Here is a 19,156-nt window from a genome sequence, read left to right as displayed (position 1 = left end):
TGTAAGTCCTCCATATCTTTTTATTTTTACAGCGAATTTTTTGAAAATGAAGGCACAGACAATCATCTTGTTTTGTCAGTTGACAAAATATCTCACAAATGAAAAGAAATCCTTCACAGAGGTCACGAAAACCCTGAGTTCCAAGACAAAGCTTTTGTATAATAAAAGTGTTTGTAACAGATAGTCATTTTGCTTAAATAAAAATAAAAATATTACAGCCAAACTAAAGGTTAAGATCTTAATACAATTAGGTGTCTGAATTGTCCAATGTTCATGTGACTAAAACTAAATTCAGACAAGATTCATTCCAATTAAAAATACAGTATTTCAAGGCAAGCGTAGTCAAAGCTCAAGCATATTATTTTTCCTCCACCTGTTTTATATTTCATGGTGAATTCTTCATTAAAACAAGTTTTCATTAAAGGTGCACTCAGTAATTTCCCTCATTATGAAATTAATAGTTTCATTTTTCTTGGAGCTGGGCAAAATGTAGATTTGTTGAAGTTGCTCCAAAAAAAAGCAAAAACATTTTTTATTTAAGCAGCTGTCTTAATTACTTGAGATTACTTTTTTTTTTTTTTTTTTTCATATATTATTATTAGAATACTTCAAACCATAAATGCGTAATTACCCATTTCTCCAAGTGGTGGACATTTCTACATCAGTAACTAAAAACATAATTTTTTCATCCACGACACTAGGCGTCAGTATAAGTGTCAGTCACTAGGTGTCAGTATCATATGGTCAGTATAACAGCCAGCGCAACATAAACAAAAATATATATACTGAGCGCACCTTTAAAAACATGAGTGCCAGTGCCACCAGAAGAGATGTTCCTAGATGTCTTGTTGGCGACGCTCATGTCTCAGTCCCTTACTGTATCCCCAAAAAAGTGATTTAGCTATTGTACAGTTCAATATTTCCTTAAACCTACAAAGGACTTCAATAGTAGCGGTTCAGGCTGCGTGTGCCCGGCATGTCCGGCTGTCCGTTCATCCATATCTCCCGTATAATCCGCTCGCGTTCTTCCAATCTCTGCGCGCGCTCCAGCTCTTCGGCGGAGGTAAACACGTTACCGAGCGTCCGTTCAAAGCGCCGGTGGCGGCGTGCTGACAGGTCGGAGGTATTGTCCCAGTCCGAATCGCTGTCGCTCGTGTCACTGGTGCTCTCCACAGTCTTTCCTGTTTTCCTGGGCGCTTGCTGCCTTTTGCAGTCGGTTCGACAGGAGATCTGCACCACTAACGCGATGAGAGTGAGAACCAGTCCCAAACACACTCCACACACAAAATACAGTGCCGCCCGTTCCGGTTGATCTGCAGAAACGTTCAGAAGGTTAGACACGTTTGCATTCGTTAGCTGTAACGGATCATCTGTTTTACCCCCCATATGCAGTGAAAACATTTCAACTAATAAATGGAGAACTTTTTATGCATTTTGGCCGTTCATTTACATGAAAACAGTATTTTGGGGGCCTGAGAACTCAAACTTTTTAAAACGTGTTTCAAAATGCACGTTTTTGAAAACGATACCGTTATTGTCTCGGAAAACGGTTATGTCTGTTGCATGCATGCGTATAAGTGGTGCAGGTATGACATCACTCTGTAACCATTTTAGCGGTTCCATCGTCCCGAAGTCAATGGGTTTTTTGAATGGGGTTTTGGTTAAATGTCTGAAATAAGGTCTGCGGTTAACACAAGTTCAAGACACTTTCACGTTTTATTCTACAACATAAAATACATAATTATTACCCCACTCTTTTTTTTAGTAGTTAAAGGGGTGGTAAAATGACATTTTCACAAGATGTAAAATAAATCTCTTATGTCCCTCCCCAGAGTGTGTGTGTGAAGTTTTAGCACAAAATACCCCACAGATATTTTTATATAGCATGTTAAAGTTGTCACTTTTTGAGGGTTTGCAAAAACGCACAATTTTGTGCCTGGCCCTTTAAATGCAAATGAGCTGCTGCAGAGGGCGGGGTTTCAAGAGCTCATGTGTGTTAGCAGCTGCGCTCACGCAGGCACACTAAAATGACAGAAACTGTTCTGCCTGTAATGTTAAAACGGGAGTCAGACAAAGATGGAGAGACTCAAGAAGAAGTGACAACATGTAGAATGCAACAGGGCGTCTCTGAAAGGTTAGTTGATGAATTTATGTTGCTGATGTGGAGATAACTATCTTAAATTAGGACATTCTGTCATGGTAATCTATAAATCGCTCGTATAGGGACTGTTGGGAGATACACACAGAGTGATTTTCTATTGCATGTGTAAAGATGGATGCTAAAGTTTGAGCTGACTCACAAATGTACTCTTATACAACAACTTTTCCTCTTCTCAACATGGACTGCGTGTTTCCAGTGACATGGTACCTGATGTCACTAACCCGGGTGGAATGTCGTGTAGTCCCTACCCTTTAAAAGCAAATATCTTCCTTTGCTTTGAACAACGTCATCACACCGAACAGGTAAACTCAGTCCACTTTTAAAGCACATTATGCTTATAACCATGCTCTTATAAACTATTCTAACTCAAACTTTCTGGGGAAATGTTTTTAGATAAAAACTGAAAGAGTTGTCGGAAGCTTGTGATGTTGAAGTCGTGGGATACGGTGTAGTTCGTTTATAGTCTCCTCTACCGACTGCAGTAAGGTTTCAAAATTCATTAAAGTTGTGTTCACCTGCATGTGATAATTATCTTGATGGACAAAACGTGCAAGTATCATAAACTTTTGTTGATCACAGACCTTGTTTTTAGCGATAATCCAAAAGCCTATGGGAAAATCCTATTGGGTTTTTCTTGAAGGAACCAATGTGATGCTAACTTCCGGTTGGCCTACATGCACCACTTCATACGTGACTTCATACCTGCACCACTCTATTACATGTTCAGTCTATAGGCGTGTAGTGTTTCTTTACAAAGTGACCAACTACTGGCCTGGCTGCATAATACAGCAGTTTTAGATTATTTAACACCATTACTCACTGACTTTGGAAACATCATTAATTAAAATCATATTTTTTAACAGTTGGACTTAAAATATAATTGAATAACAATTTATAATGGGTGAGAAATTAAATAAAACTGAAAATAAACAATATTATACATACAATATAAATAATAAATGTTTTATTGCACTTAGTCCTTGATCTAGCTTATTTTGGTATAATTTATTTACATATATTGAATTAATTATTAGCAGTTTTCGTTGAAAAGTACTAAACATGTATTCAATATAAAAATCCATTTAGGGAGGGGCAAAAAATGTGCCTCGGTAAAGGAAAAGGGTGTATTTATAACTAGACAAAAGCTGGAGTTGCATTGCAAAAATGGCAGAATTGCAATTATGCACATGATTATCTTGTGTTCATAATAGTTTGAAACCAAAACTGTAATTGAAAATAGAATAAAAATGAATCGGCATGTTTTGGTACAGGGTATAGTGGGGATGTGAGGGACCAAACTAGTTTTTACCTGCTATGAAGGAGTAAGCAGCCAGTGCATTGCTCACTAAAGCCATCTCCTTGGTAGTGGCTTGCCTTTCATTGAGGAAAGCTGTAACCATTTCATACACGAACACTCTATGGATCAGTTATTGTGTGGTACTGAAAGAGAGAAAAAGAGAGGGAGATACCGCAAGTTAAAACCAGTCTGAACCCACCTTCATTTTTTAAAATCCCTATAAAGGGAAGCACTGAACCATAGCTTATAATGATGTTGTTTTAAAGAGTGTAATTATATTGGGATTTCTCCCTACATTTAGGCTGTACCATAACCTCATGTGCAGAAAGAAAACTATTTTTACAGACAGGCTGGAAATTTCCGAACACCAGAATCATGCTATATTACTGTGCAACCACAGACATTGTAACAACCTAAAATTTAATTTCTCCTCATCAAACTGTCACACAAGATCAGACAAAAAAAGACAGCATGCATTATTATTCACTGACAAGGTGATTGATGACTGCATTTGAGACAATCATAATAGAAATTATAACCTTTCACAAAGAAAGAATTATTTATAGTATGCCATCCTACCCCTGACATTCTCTCATTCTCTCTCGTAAAACCATTTCTAGGCATCGGGGGAAATTTACCCGTAAATTGTTGCCAAATTGCCAGGACATATTGGCTGGTTTTTGTCTTTCATCCCAAAAAGAAGAAAGAAAATCTAATGAAACAAAGGTGGTTGAGCACAAACAGAAAGATGGTTGGACAGAAAGCTTGGGTTAGTAAATGTTTTTCAGTGTAGTGTGGGGCTGGGCTGAAGGTAGACGGCACTCAGAGCCAGTCATTCACGTGGGTGTAATGGAATGTAGAGTCTTGGTCTGTCTCACTTAGAGGAAGACGGGCTGCTCTCTCAGTGTAAATAAGGAATTAGACTGTTGACACTTTACACAGATATAGGTGCACATTGGTGTTTTTTTTAAATAAATATATATAATTGTGATTAAACTTATTTTCTCTTTTTTTTTGTGAGAAATAGACAGATTTTTTTCCAAATGTTTTTATCCTTAAAATTGTGATTTTGCCTCCCACCGCAGAGTTCTTGAACTTCTTGACTGCATCCATATTAAACCAAGGCCCGTTCACACCAATGACGATAACAAAAAGATATCTAAATAATCTTTCTAAATATAAAAGAATAGCAGAGTCAGGCCAATCTCATGAAAGTGCGTATCTATACCACGAATGTTATTTCTCGTCCCATTGAATAGCCTACGCCAAAGATAGTTTTCGTGTGCATGCATATGATACGCACTTTATGGCGTGTAATACGCACTCCCACACTTAATCCTACCCAAGCTTTTTCAATGCGTAGACTACCATGCACGCAAAAAAAGAAACAAAAAAGAAACATTTTTGGCATATAAATGGCACGAGAAATAACATTCATGGTATAGATACGCACTTTCATGAGATCGTGTTGCCACAGAGAAACAATCTTATTGGAATCACTTTTAGAGCGATAATTTTTTTCCAGCTGATGAACGATAGAAACATTGACAGCCAATCAGAATCCACCCCGCTTTATAGAGCTCGAGCATTTAAAGCGGCAAACGACCATTGGTTGTGGACACTAATATAGTTGTCTTTATAATTGTTCTTGGTGTGAACAGGCATTTACATTACAGCAGTCATCATTTTTTACTTAATATGGTGATATTCAAAAGTTTAGGATCAGTAAGATTTATAGTCTTTCTATTCACCAAGGCTTTATTTATTTGATCAAAAATACTGTAAAAACAGAAATGTTATCACATTTTTAAATAACTTTTCTATTTTAATTTATCTTAAAAATGTAATAATTCCTGTGAAAGCAAAACTTTTCAGCATCATTATTCCAGTCTTCAGCATCACATGATTCTTCAGAAATGTATTCATACAATATAAAAACAATGTAAGAAACAATTAACATACTACTTTAATAGAAAGTGCAGAAGAACAGCATTTATTTCAAATTTAAATCTCTAACATCATAAATGTCTTCACTGTCACTTTTAATCGATTGAATGCGCCTTTTGGAATAAAAAATATTCATTTATTTCAAAACAAATTTGATTCTAAACTTTTAAATGCTGTAGTTATACATATATTTAAATTGTGTTAAAAATTGATTGCTAGAAAATTACAATAACAACAAGTTTTTAGACAGAAAATTCAGAATCCAGTAATATTGTCTTAGTAAAACTAAATAAAATGAATACACAATAAAACAGCTCGTATAAAAGTCAGTTTAACTTCTTGGGAATCAAATTTTTTAACTGCATGTTTTTAAAGCCCTAATTGGTACCATTTACATGGAACGTACCTGTTAAAAATACCCAGCACTCCTAAGCAAATGTAACTGTTGAGTCTCTTTCTGTGCAGTCTGATGAGGCTCTTCATTCACCCTCATTACTATCTTATAATTATGAATCTCTCCCAGGCTCTGCACCATAATTTGGATGTTTAAACAGTATTTTCAGGTGTAAATAGTCAAACGCTATGTGAAGCCTCCATGCAAGACAATCACATAACCAAATGTGCTACTGTCTGTGATGCTTGTACGTTTGCAAAAATTACAGCAACAAAAAATTAATTCCTGTTATTAATACTCAGATGCTAAAGTCTAACTTGATCTGCTGATGTTATTGTTTTTATCATGTTTGTGGTTCTTTCTACGTGTCTAACACAGAATAGCATGATAAGTTTAATATCGAAGTCTTACCTGGAGTGTGTCGATACATAGTGGTCCATCTATGCGAACTTTAAGGTCACACTGCAAAGAACAGAGAACAAAAGAAAGCAAGACACAATGAGAAAGAAACTTCATCATCCTCCCTTTGGCTCTTCAAAACTGATGGACGGAGCAAAAGAAAAAAATGTAGGGCTACTGTATGAGTCACAGTGATCTATATAACAGAGCAACCCCCTCAGTGCTATGATAAGACCTTCAGTGGAAAAACACTATTTTCCCAAACTTAGAGTTCATACATCACACAGTATCACTATGAGTCCTTTTCCTGTACACACACTCCTCCACTCAACCACAGTGATTAGTCAGGACCAAAACCCTCAATAACTAGACAAAAAAAAAAAACAATGTGTGTTGAAGTTGTACAAAGTTCGCTTGGGACAAGTCAATTATCTTACTATTTGAAAGCCACAATGAGTAAAACATAAGATTACTGAATTATGACATGATTTTTTAAGAATGAAACTTGGTCACAATGCGAATATCAGGATTTGGTGTGAGAGCAATATATAGGGAGATGACTTACAGTAGATGGTAAATGACTAGTCAGTGATCAATCATACCTTTCTAATTTTGCATGTAACCGATTGAAAAATTATTATCTGTTTAATGTTTTCATATCTGTACTTCAGGCAATGTTTTTGGAAAACAGTAAATTGTTGTTCTTGTGGCATAACGTTTCATGTTTTTGGAAAACTTCACTTGACTTTTCCCATGCAGGACAAGTCCTTTTTTCCCACAGAAATCTCATGGGTTTTAATCGGTCATCATATTAGAATAGATCTAAATGGCTTAGCTTCTTCCAATATCAATACAAGGTTAAGAGAGCCCAGTAATTTTAATCTTAAAGCTTGAAAATGATGATTACATCAGCTTATTATAATTCATTCAATAGTGAAGTTTTTTTCCATAAAAAAAATCTTATTTCATAAAAAAAAATAGGGAATAAATATTCGACAAAATAATGAGAGATCACAGAAAAGCAATGTAATCCTCATTCATCAAGGAAAAATACACAAACTACACACTGTCAAAAAGTATTAAATTTGTTATTATTAATAATAATAATAATACATATTATTAAACTAGTTCACCCAAAAATGGAAATGATGTCCTTAATTACTCATCCTCATGTTGTTCCAAACCCGTAAGACTTTCGTTCACCTTCGGAACACAAATGAAGATCTTTTTAATAAAATCTGAGATATTTCTGTCCCTCCATAGACATACGCAACTACCACTTTGACGCTTCAAAAAGTTCCTAAAGATATCGTAAAACTAATCCATATGAATTGAGTGGTTTAGGATTCATTTTACAATCCCGTCTCGTCAAAGTTGCGTAGCTGTCAATGGAGAGTACAGAAGTGGCTCAGATTTTATTAACAATATCTTCATTTTTGTTCCGAAGATGAACGAAAGTCTTACGGGTTTGGAACGACACGAAGGTGAGTAATTAATGACAGAATTTTCATTTTTAGGTGAACTAATCCTTTAAATAATTAATAAGTTATGACTAATGTTATTTTTATAAGTTTAAGTTAAGCACAGCATATTATTTTATGAAAATATTAGACAAAATAATGTGAGATTTAATTCTATCATGCTATAATAACAATGAAATACATTAGCCTACAAAGGCAAAATGCAGAAACTACACATTGTCAAATGCCTAAATACACTCACGAGAAAACCGATTTGTCATTTAGGCCCATAACATTCTTGAATGAGTTATGCTTACTATGTTCCCTGGAATTGTCTATTACAAATATTTAGATATTTTTCAGTGTTGTCCTCCAAATGGAACCACCGTTATGCACCGCAATCAAGAGAGGAAAGCGGCAGCTCATTTTTGGCAGGACTTTATTGAAGCCAGAAGCCTGTAGTATTTGAAGGCCCGGACCAACGGAGCCTGGCTTTAATCAGACACTGAGCCAAACTAAGCCCAAACCTGAGCTTCAAAGCTGGCACAAGCCAATACCCTTTCATTTGACTTCACAAATAGAAGTACAGCAAACGAGTAACTCTAAAATTATGTTGTTTCTCGTTGAATAAGTTAAGCAGCATGGCTGTTCTCCCGTCATAAGCGCATATTAGTCACAAATAACGAACTTATATAATATTTCCAGGATCGAATCATTTTAACAGGAATTCAAGCACCTGTTTCTCAACTATAACATGATATTTAAGTTGAGACAATAATGGGTGGACATCTGCTGTCATTAGTATTCACAGCCAGGGTTAAAATGAGTCAATGTCAACTAGACCTCCCACAAGCATCCCAACCAGCCTGCATTGTTGACCAAGAAGGTCACTTTTAGCTGGTCAGGCATTTTTCTGTGCCATCTATGCAAGTTTCTCAAGAACAAACAAACAAACAGGTGGAATGGTAAACATGTGCATTTTTTTGAGTTAAGAGTATAGGGACAGTTCACCCAAAAAATAAAAATTTGTCAACATTTACTCACCTTCATGTCATTGTAAATCTGAATGTTTTCCTCTGAAGAAGATATTGAGTAGAATGTTTCCTAAGTTTTTGTCCAGACAATGAAAGTCACTAACTTTAGCTGGAAAATAACATTATTCAAGAACCGCTATAAAGCCAAAACAATCTGTTACCTTAAATTATACGTTTATCTCTGTAAAGCAGCTTTGAAACAATCTACATTGTTAAAAGCGCTATATAAATGAAGATGACTTGACTTGTCCGAAACAACATTGGACCCCATTGATTTCCACAGAACAAAAAAAAAAAACATTTTGCAGTTTACTATATGAACATTGATTGTTTACCAAACCTGCTTAGCCCTGTGATAAATGTTGCCTGCTAAAAGGAATGAACTGCCTCCCTTTCAATAACTTTTCTTCCAAGCATCAAAATAAGCAATAACGGGCCACATTTTGTGTTCGGGGGGAAACATTAGCCTACATAAACTTTTTCATCAGAGGATTGGGATACAAGCGCGAAACCATTTAAGTCGATAAATATCACAGGGAGCCTGATACTGCAAGTGGCCTTATGAAAATATGTCTTCTCACAGGGGTATGTTTATCAGGAACTCATGAGATTCAGAAGAGAAACGAAAGAGCAGAGGGAATTATTCAGACTTCATCATTGTTTTCATTAGAGAGAGAGATTATACTAGACATAACAGAAAAAGATTCATTGGGGAGTTTCAGATTTCTATTTTTAGAGGAAATGTTTAAAAATAGAGGACTGCACGCAGTTTTCCAGCAGCTGTTTCTGATCAGAAGGAATGGCAAAATGGAAGAATATTCAGAGAAAGATAAGGAAGATGCATGACAATACGGAATATAAGATGGAGAGAGTGTAAAACAATGGAGTCCCTCAACTAGCATGTCTATAATCAAACCCCTCAAATAAAAACATTTAAATGAGCGTGTGAGCGTTTGATCAGACTTATGACTGTTTTATTTTTGTATCATGCAATTTCTATCCCATCCAGAGTTGGTTGTAACCACAAACCACTCAATCTCCTCACACCTCATAAAAGGAAGATTAGGATAGACGGCATAATGAATGCTCAAGATGTCTATGTCTGATCACATAATCCCGCACACACATTTGACTTCTTATAATTCATTTGACAATTCATTCAACATGAGCCTGCATAGTTTATAGACATAACTGAGTGCACATTTACAAAAACACTGTCATTTACAAAGAACAGAATGAGAAGCTTTTAACATATATACTGTGAGATAGATAGATAGATAGATAGATAGATAGATAGATAGATAGATAGATAGATAGATAGATTAATTTTTCATTAATATATATATTATTATTTTTGCATATTTCTTTTAAATTTAAATTGTAATTTTATAAATTAATTCCCAGTGATATTTTATGGTTTATGGAAGGGACATTGTCATTAAAGCATGAATTAGAAGAAAAAAAAAGTGGGTATGCCTGTGAGTGCAAGATGAGTCATCAGTATTTTTAGTCCATTTTAGAAGAGAAAGACAGTACATTTTAAATGTATACAAAAGCATTTGTCAACTTTCAGGAGTACTCTAACACAATCCAAAGTAAAAACCCAAAGACTAAATACTAAACTCCAGTTACGATTTCACAGGATCTAACAGATATTATCTTGCCTCACTGAGTATTTCATGTTAGAGCCTGAGATCCTAAATACAGCCATGATTTATTTGACTCTCATTTGCCTGCACCACACCGCTTCACCCTCATTATAATCACAAAACATGACTTTGGGCAGATTCATTTGCCAACCTTAATGCTACACTTCCTCTCTGCCTTGTGTTTTTTTTCTTTTCTTCCCTTTTTCTTTCTCCCCTGCTTTTTTTTCTTCTCTAATATTAGGTTTCAGAATGCAGGGCCAGTCTCGGCTCTCTCCAACTCAGTGAGAGTTAGCTCAGTGAAGCAGAACAGTGGAGCTGGAGGACCTAAATGTACTTAACCCCACACAGATGGGGAAACTAAAGCTTTTCCATACCTCAGCTGCCTCAAGACGAGAGACTACTATTATTTAACGTCACTATAGCCACTTTTTTGCTTCCAGAAATGTTTTTATAATGCCACATTTAACCATTTATTGTCATGATGAGAGATTTACTTGGATGAAAAACAGAGGGATGTTGAAGGATGTTGCCCTTTTGTACTGATTTAGCACCAGTTTCTTTGACCCTTAACCACCATGAGAGAAAAGAGACTTGGATGCTTACGAGAACCATGTTTAACATGCTGTTGGTTTTTGCTGTAACGGCAAGAAAAACATGATGGGTTTATTTAGGTCTTGCTTCTTGGAAACAGAACGAAGCTTCCAACCAAATAATGTTTTAGTAGAATCACCTTTTTTGAGTGCTTTAGTGGAGAACTATGTTCAAACGGATTCCCCAAGGGATGTCAATGTTGGTGTTCTGTGTTTGTAGTGCATTAAAAATAAAGATGCCAAAAGAGGGTTTTTTCATAGCAATACCAAGAACAACCATTTTGCGTTCTCCGAAGAACCTTTCTTTTACTTGTTCCTAAAATAACCTCTTTTTTTTTAGTGTGGAGAACATTTTAATAATCTTATGAACCTTTTGTGCAATGGAAATGTTCCATGGATGTTAAACTATCTTCATGGAACCATCAATGCCAATAAGGATCCTTTATTTTTAAGAGTGTAACTGGCTGGAATGGCATCCCCATTTGAATCCTATTCTCCATTGAACATATCTTTAAATTTGGGGTCATGGGTAATTATTCTTGGAATGTACAACTCAGGCAGAAACATATATCCAGAGGCTCTTGAGCCATATTGTACTTTTTATGCTTGCCTTAAAAAAAGTATTAATACTCACACTGGAGTATTAATGGATACCTTGTAAAATTCATGCCATTCCACTGTCCTTCACAAAGGTCCTGTCTCAGAACGCAGACCTACCGCGCAAGCAAGCCGGAGGCCAGATTATGCTCTTACTGACAGATCGCACTAACACACATGGAAGCGCACGCACACACATTCAGAGCAGACCCCACAGGATAAACAAACAAACACTCAAGCCAGGCCTCTTGCCTTTCGTAACGCACATGGTACACAGTATCGCCTTTGACCAGGTACCTGAGAGGCCCATTTAACTATTCTGAAGAACACTTGATCATTTATTTCATTTTCATTTCTGTCTTCATACACTTCACATTTTTGTTGCTTCCAAAAAATATTGATTAACCTTTAAGACCCAACAAATCAAAACAGCCGGTCGAAGTCACTTGCTACATCTCAACAACAAAAAAGGAAGCCATTGTGTAAGGCAATGGTTAGATGCCTGCGACAGCTGAAACGTTGCCTGCTCAGTTGGTCTGCTAGAGGCCACGCACACCTGGCTCAGAATTAAACGGTTAGCAACTCCATAATTATAGGCCAAAGAGTCAACTCTATTAACATAAGACATTAACTGATCTGCAGTATAATAGTTTATTTGAGAAAGAAAGAGACCGTCTGTGTGGACAGATGCTAAGTATTACCATATTTAAGCAAGATCAAGCTTCTAATGCAGATTATAATTTATGGCTGCCACAGAACTGTTAAAAGTATTTTGGGTTTATTATGCTGAACTTGATCACCACACAAGCTCATGAAAGGCATATTAAGGTTTCAAGGGATAGTTGATCCAAAAATGAAAGTTCTTTCATTTACTCACACTTATGTAGCTGCAAACCTATATACATTTCTTTCTTCCATGGAACACAGAACTACCAAATGGGTTCAGAAGACTTGTAATATATTTGGATATAAGCACCGCGTCATGTTGCATTATGTTAAAAACTGTCTGATGTCCACACTAGATGCATCACTTTATCATGCATAGAGTAGCTAACAGTACATGGATGCTCCGTTCTATTTGTGAGGTACTCCCTGTGCTTGTGCCAATTCTGGCAACAGGACAAATGGATTTGGAATGCTTGCTGTAATGCATCCAGTGTTGTTGTTTTGTGGTGTACCAGTTATAGTCCCCTGTGTCCTTTTTTTAGATGCAGGGCAGTGGAATATCTCCATTTTTATTTATTTTTAAAGGAACCTCTTTTAAAGGGATAGTTCACCCAAAATTGAAAATTACCCCATGATTTATTCACCCTCAAGCCATTCTATGTGTACATGACTTTCTTCTTTAAGACTAATACAATCAGAGTTATATTAAAAAAAGTTCCTGGCTCTTCCAAGCTTTATAATGCACTTCCGACAGACGGCCTTTATTAACCCCCCGGAGCAGTGTGGATTACTTTTATGATGGATTGATGCTCTTTTTTGGGCTTCAAAATCTCATCCTCCATTCACTGCCTTTATAAAGCTTGGAAGAGCCTGGACATTTGTTGATATCTCAGATTGTGTTCGTCTAAAATATGAAAGTCATATACACCTAGGATGGCTTGAAGATGAGTAAAACATGGGGTAATTAATTTTTTTTGAGTGAACTATCCCTTTAACATTACTCTGCATTCTAAAAATGACACGATATGCGCAACTGCGTCCATCTAGTGTTTTGCATTAAAAACAATGGAAAAGCAGTGCAGTAAATGCAAAAACTTGTTTTGGGTACTTGTTTTTGAGGGTAGCAAATAACATAATTTAGTAAATAAGTATCACAAATATATTGGAGGCTACGGCTATCTAACACAAAACTAATTTTTGAGTTTAAAAATGCTAAATGGAGGGCAGTGGAATTATTGAAAAAAACTGCGAGGTTCAAAAATAGTTAATGTTTACACAATGCAAAAACTAATGCACAATGTGTTCTGTGTGAATGGCCCCTTATTGCCATATAGAGTATGACTTTAAATTTGAAAATGGTAAATATTGCAGTTTTGTGGCTGGCTTGCTTAAAAATGACGTAACCCTAAAACAGACAACACAACGGCCTATTGTTTTTAGTTTGTTTGCATGGCATTTTTCTTTTTAACCATAGCCACTTGTTCTCTTTTTAATTGCTTAACTGCACCCCATTGGCAGTGCTGAATCATGAAAGCATGTGATAGGCTGGCCGTAATGCTGCACAAAAACACATATCTCATACAAAACATAGGCAAATCCCAGAGTATAATGGCACAGGGGCTCATAAAATACCACATGCTCCTGCCAGGGTCCTGTGTATTTTTGAGCTTGATTCATACTGACAGAAGGCTTTTTTTCCACTTTGTGGAATTACATTATAACAGTGCATTGTGACTTCAACCAGCCAAACCAACAGGGAAAATATTCAATTAAGTTTGGAGAACAACTGGAAGAGAAAAAAAAACGTGAAATAGGGAGCATAATGAACAACAGCAGGCTCATTAAAAGATTACAGGAAATATGCAAATACATGTGCTGATGATAAAATATTATTCAATGTGACACTACTTTTCAAGTATGTGAGAACATATTTTTATTGTCATTTTTGTCCTTTATGGATCTTGACAGCCGTAAGTTATTGTATGCTTCCAATGAATGGAAAAAAGCAACGAGAACATTCTTCTAAATATCTGCTTTTGTGTTGTGTGTCCACAGGAGAAAGAAAACTCACACAGGTTTGAAACAACATGGCCATTCAGTTTGAAGTCTCTGGCCACTACACTTACTTCAACTCAGACCTGTTTGAATCCTGTGTGTTCAGCCTGTCTCACTGAACAATGCCGCCCTGTGTGTGTTCAGGGCCACTGGCCCCACCGTTACTGCTCTAGGAGCGGGAACCGGGACAGGAGCTGACACAAAGCAGCTGTCTGAGACCACTAGAGTTGCAGGAAGTCCTGCCAACATCTGGTCCTTCTATTAGAGACCATCGAGAACCAGAGCAGGCGACAGCAGGCTCTAAAAGTGAGACCGACTCTTGAAGGTGAGGGAAAGTATTGTTTCTAGTCATGAGGTCTATGGCCACAAGGATATCACACTCTAACAATTGGCTAGGTATTAGCTAATAGTTCAATTATGGTCTAGACATTGAGGTCTTTGTGTATTTGAGGGTGGACGTATAAAATAAGAGGTATGACTAAAGGACACTTCCTCCTCACTGACTCCGGTGGCCAGCACAGAGAAACTCCTGTTAGTGATGCTGCCATTAGATAAGAATATAATATCTGGGGCCTGAAATTGTGCGTACACAACTAAGTAACAAAAAGCGTCAACAATTTACAGTTGGGTTCAGTATGTTAAATTTAGTTACTGCATTAGCTAACATGAAATTGCAATACCTTTACAGCATTTAATCTAGCTTAATGTTATTATTTTTTTACATATACTAATACATTCTTAACATTTGAAGTTCTGTAAATCAACATAAGTTAATATATTATGAACAATCATGAATTACAATGAACAATATTTTATTTGTATATTAACCTGGATTAATAGATGTTATTGTTAATGCATGACACCTAATGCATTAACTAATGGTAACAAACCAAACCTTAAATCTGCTTTAATTGTGTCAACTAGCCATCATCAACATTTAGGTTTTGTTTCAGGGCTCAGTGGGTGTCTGGTTGTGCTTGAGGGATGATGTTGACCCTGTTTGGCCCTCCTGAGCAGAGAAAAGACATCAATCTAATGTGAAGTGTTAAAGGAAATCCTGCGAGCGTGCTGTTGTTCAAACAGAGTCCAGAGCCCCTGAGAGTCATTCAACAGCTTTTATTTAACACAGAGAGCAAAGGTGTTCCCTTTTTCTTTTTTTTGTTGGAAGGGGTGGATAAACTAGTTGCATAGTCATAGTCATTTCAATTGCAATGGTGCGTTGTGTTATTATGTCTTCCTTATAGTGAGCTCTGAACCACATTATGCAAACCTTCATAATTCATAGCTTTAGCGGAGTATATTAATTCAGCAGAAAAAAGGGATATAGATCATATCTGTATATATGACCATAGACAGGGGAATTATGAGCTCAGTGTGATCTGTTTATTCACATTAGTTATAGTCAATACCTAGTTGACATTTTCACTTTTAAAACATTAATGTTAGTGAAACACCTATAAATAAACCCATATTACATTATCTGATAATAAAAAAAGTATAATAATTTACTATAGTTGTAAAACATTTAAGTATAATTTATCAAAACAATAGAAAATATTTTATATTTAATATCTTAAATATGTTATTATATATATAATATTGTAAAACTAAATTTTTTTTTTAATATACTTATTTAATATATTCAATTTAATTATATGTATTTTTTTATATAAAATTATGAAATACTTAAATTAAATACTATTTAATAAGCGTGACATTTAATTTAGTTTAATCAGTAACTGCCAAACCCACAATTGCAACATGTTCATCATACAGTTCCACTCAAACTCACCCATTGTATTCTGTCCATGCACTCATCTGAGCTGAAGCCGTAAAAGACCGTTTCATTTGAGTATTCCACTGTGCATAAGTGAGCTTTCTGTATAAATGTGAATCCATACAAGTCCAAAAGGTCTCAAAGAGGGGAGCAAAAAGTAGGAAGGTAAACTCTCCTGGAGAGTCTGTTTGCCTATTCAAAACAATTCAAAAATGTCACTGGAGGCAAAAGGTGGTCACAGCGGCGAGTGCAGATGCATACTAGAGCTGTGCTTCTCTTTATAACCCATGTCAGGAGGACGCTGTGCCCTAGAAGCTGGAATGTGACACGGAGAAGGCAGGAGGCAGAAATATTCACCACTGACAGACACAGACCAGTCAGAATGAAACTCTGGAGAGCAGTGAGTATGAAAGAAAGGGAAAGAGGGAGGTCTGGAAGACTGAGTGGGAAAGAGAGAGAGAGAGAGAGAGAGAGAGAGGGAGTCTGGAAAAGGAGGAGAAGGAGGGGGATGGTTGGACGACTAGTAGAGAACAGGACATGACATGGGAATTTCATTCAGCCTGTACTTGGAATTTGCCTGTTAACTTTTGCTGGGAATTCTCCTGCGAGGCTCTCTGGGGGGAAAAAAGCATTTTTTGTACACATGCGTGTGTGTGTACAGGAGTGAAATTCATAAAAAATGTATGTTTCTTAAAATTCATGACCGTCAAACAGCCATGAAAAATACACGGTGGTCAGAGAATATAATTTAGGTAACGCAAGTCACTTAATAATGTATACATTTCTTTGCAATATATATAACAAAATATAATACAAAGTGCCCTTTATTTTAAAGACGGACAGCACAAGCACACACTTTTAAAGCAAAACATTTCACAAACACTGTTTTTTTTATCAAAATTCAAAATATTCTGACACTTTCTGGTTGGAGATGTTAGTGGGTCATGTTCATGGTAATGTGCAAAACTAAATATGCAGTTACCTGTAGGACAGTTTTCAACATTGATAATAGTAAGAAATGTTTCTTGAGTAGTAAATCAGCATATTAGTATGATTTCTGAAGGATCATGCGACACTGAAGACTGGAGTAATGATGCAAAAAAAATTCAGCTTTGCCATCACAGGAATGAATGACATTTCAATATCAAAATAGAAAACTGTCAGTTCAAATTGTAATAATATTTCACAATATTACTGTTTCTCCTGTATTTTGGATCAAATAAATGCAGCCTTGCTGAGCATAAGAGACTTAAAAAAACAGAAAAACACTGGTAAAGGTGAAGTTAGTTCTAATGTCATTTGTTTGAAGCTGCCACTTGATATATTATGGAATACAATAAAATTCGGTAACACTTTACAATAAGGTTTGTTAGTTAACATTATTAGTTAACTACATTAGTTAACGAACTAATAATGAACTGCACGTATACAGCATTTATTAATATTTGTTCATGTTAATTTCAACATTTACTAATACTTTACTAAAATCTTGTTAACATTAGTTAATGCACTGCGAACTAACTTGAACAAACAATGAACAACTTTATTTCTATTAACTAATGTTAACAAAGATGAACAAATACAGTAACAAATGTATTGCTCATGGTTAGTTAATGTTAGTCAATACATTAACTAATGAACCTTATTGTAAAGTGTTACCTAAAATTCATACATTTTAAGTGCGGCTTAATGCTTTTGGCTTTTATTGGACAAAAGATCCAAAAAACAACGACAAAATAACTCAGTTTTTAATGCGTTTAACCTTAGTTTGTCCATATAAACAACGAGCATTCCCATGACCTCTGTGCACACTCATTAAGCGGAGTTTCTGTGGCTTTTATAGACCATAAAAGCCTTAGATAGTCTTTGACCTGCCCACCCAATGTGGCCATCTTCCTCTAATCTGATAGGAACCACTATAGCGGTCTGTCTGTGACTGAGACCTGAGCTTTTGATCGCTCAGCCTGATCTTCTAACAACTCCATCATCACCATCCATGAAATGATCAAAGTTAGTTAAATGTGACCCGGAAGGAACTGTGCTTTCAAATCACTAACGAACAGGGTTTTAATGTCTAAAATTTCTGATTTCTGACAAAAAGATAAGGGACTAAAAAGTGGGTTAGATTTGCTGCATCTTACATTATTTTCGTTCTAAACAATGAAGTGAAATATGAGAATTTAGGAGTTGCACAAATAGTAATATTGCATGAGTGCATGATCAAAGAGTAGCTGAGCGTTGACATGCCTCATGTAACCTTACTAGATAATGGCTGGTAATAAAAGCTGTTTGAGCAAAGACAGCCCGCGATAAACAAACAGTGGAAAACAATGAGCCCTGTACATTTGTTGTCTTGTCTGTCTTCTATTTTCAATTCTCGAATGGCTGAAAAACACCGTCACTAACCAGATGAACGTAATGTGGCTGTCATGATTATGAAAACCTCTTTTCCCTGGGAAGGTAATTAAGCATTTAATGGGCATGTTAATAGTTCACCAAAAGCACACGAGACCACGTGAGCGAATAAAAGCAGAGAGACGGAGCCGTGCTCTGCCAGATGAGATCCGCAGATTCTGAAGGCACATTATGTAGCAGATTGCAGAGCTACTGAAGTCCAAACTCACTCATGGAGATGATTCGATTAGCATGATTGTTCAAAAGCTTTACGTAACGTTGGAGCATCTCTGGGAGAAAAAAATAATGAGGAAATCTTTTCCTGGCCAAAGATTACATCTACAGCAAAAAACCATATCGATGATGCGCACAAAGTGAAAAAACAATGCATTCAAATAAACGATGTATAAACGGGTACAACATTAAGGCCTGGTTTCACAGACAGGGCTTAGATTAAGCCAGGATTAGGCTTTAGGTCAATTAGGATATTTAATAGCTGTTATAAACGTGATTTAGAAAAAGAAAAACATTACTGAGGTGAATCTTGAGACAAAACAATTATATTAAGATATGTAATTTGCTTAGAGTTAAAACAGCTCAAACATGCATTTTAGTCTGGGACTAGGTTTAAGCGTTGTCTGTAAAACCAGGTGTATGACTTACCAGCTTTGCGATTCAAAATGTTACTGCTTTAATTTTGATAATCTGGATCCAGAACTTTTCAATGGATATAAGC

At 36.1% G+C, this 19,156-nt stretch overlaps 1 protein-coding gene across 3 annotated transcripts; it reads right to left on the bottom strand.

Moving 5' to 3' along the window:
- On the bottom strand, positions 1–19,156 carry eva1ab (eva-1 homolog A, regulator of programmed cell death b). Of its 3 annotated transcripts, none has more exons than XM_079633598.1 (4): positions 19,084–19,156; positions 6,211–6,261; positions 3,471–3,601; positions 1–1,313 (listed from the first exon to the last, which is right to left on the bottom strand). In XM_079633598.1, exons 3-4 carry the CDS (start codon positions 3,559–3,561, stop codon positions 943–945), a joined length of 462 nt encoding a protein of 153 aa, XP_079489724.1. In that variant the 5' UTR covers positions 3,562–3,601; positions 6,211–6,261; positions 19,084–19,156; the 3' UTR covers positions 1–942. The 3 variants fall into 3 exon arrangements, with proteins under 3 accessions (XP_079489724.1, XP_079489723.1, XP_079489725.1); XM_079633597.1 differs by lacking the exon at positions 19,084–19,156 and adding an exon at positions 16,042–16,418; XM_079633599.1 differs by lacking the exons at positions 6,211–6,261; positions 19,084–19,156 and adding an exon at positions 16,042–16,432.

The sequence above is a fragment of the Phoxinus phoxinus genome, assembly GCF_949152265.1.
Source record: "Phoxinus phoxinus genome assembly, chromosome: 13".
NCBI classification, from domain to species: domain Eukaryota; kingdom Metazoa; phylum Chordata; class Actinopteri; order Cypriniformes; family Leuciscidae; genus Phoxinus; species Phoxinus phoxinus.
The sequence above is the reverse complement of the archived record's forward strand: the minus strand, read 5'-3'. Positions and strand labels throughout refer to the sequence as shown.

Coding starts and splice junctions, on each gene's coding strand:
- eva1ab (XM_079633598.1), bottom strand. CDS start 3,561: ATGGTTACAGCTTTCCTCAATGAAAGGCAAGCCACTACCAAGGAGATG. Junction 1,314..3,470: donor TGCTTACTCCTTCATAGCAG/GTAAAAACTAGT, acceptor ACGTTTCTGCAG/ATCAACCGGAACGGGCGGCA.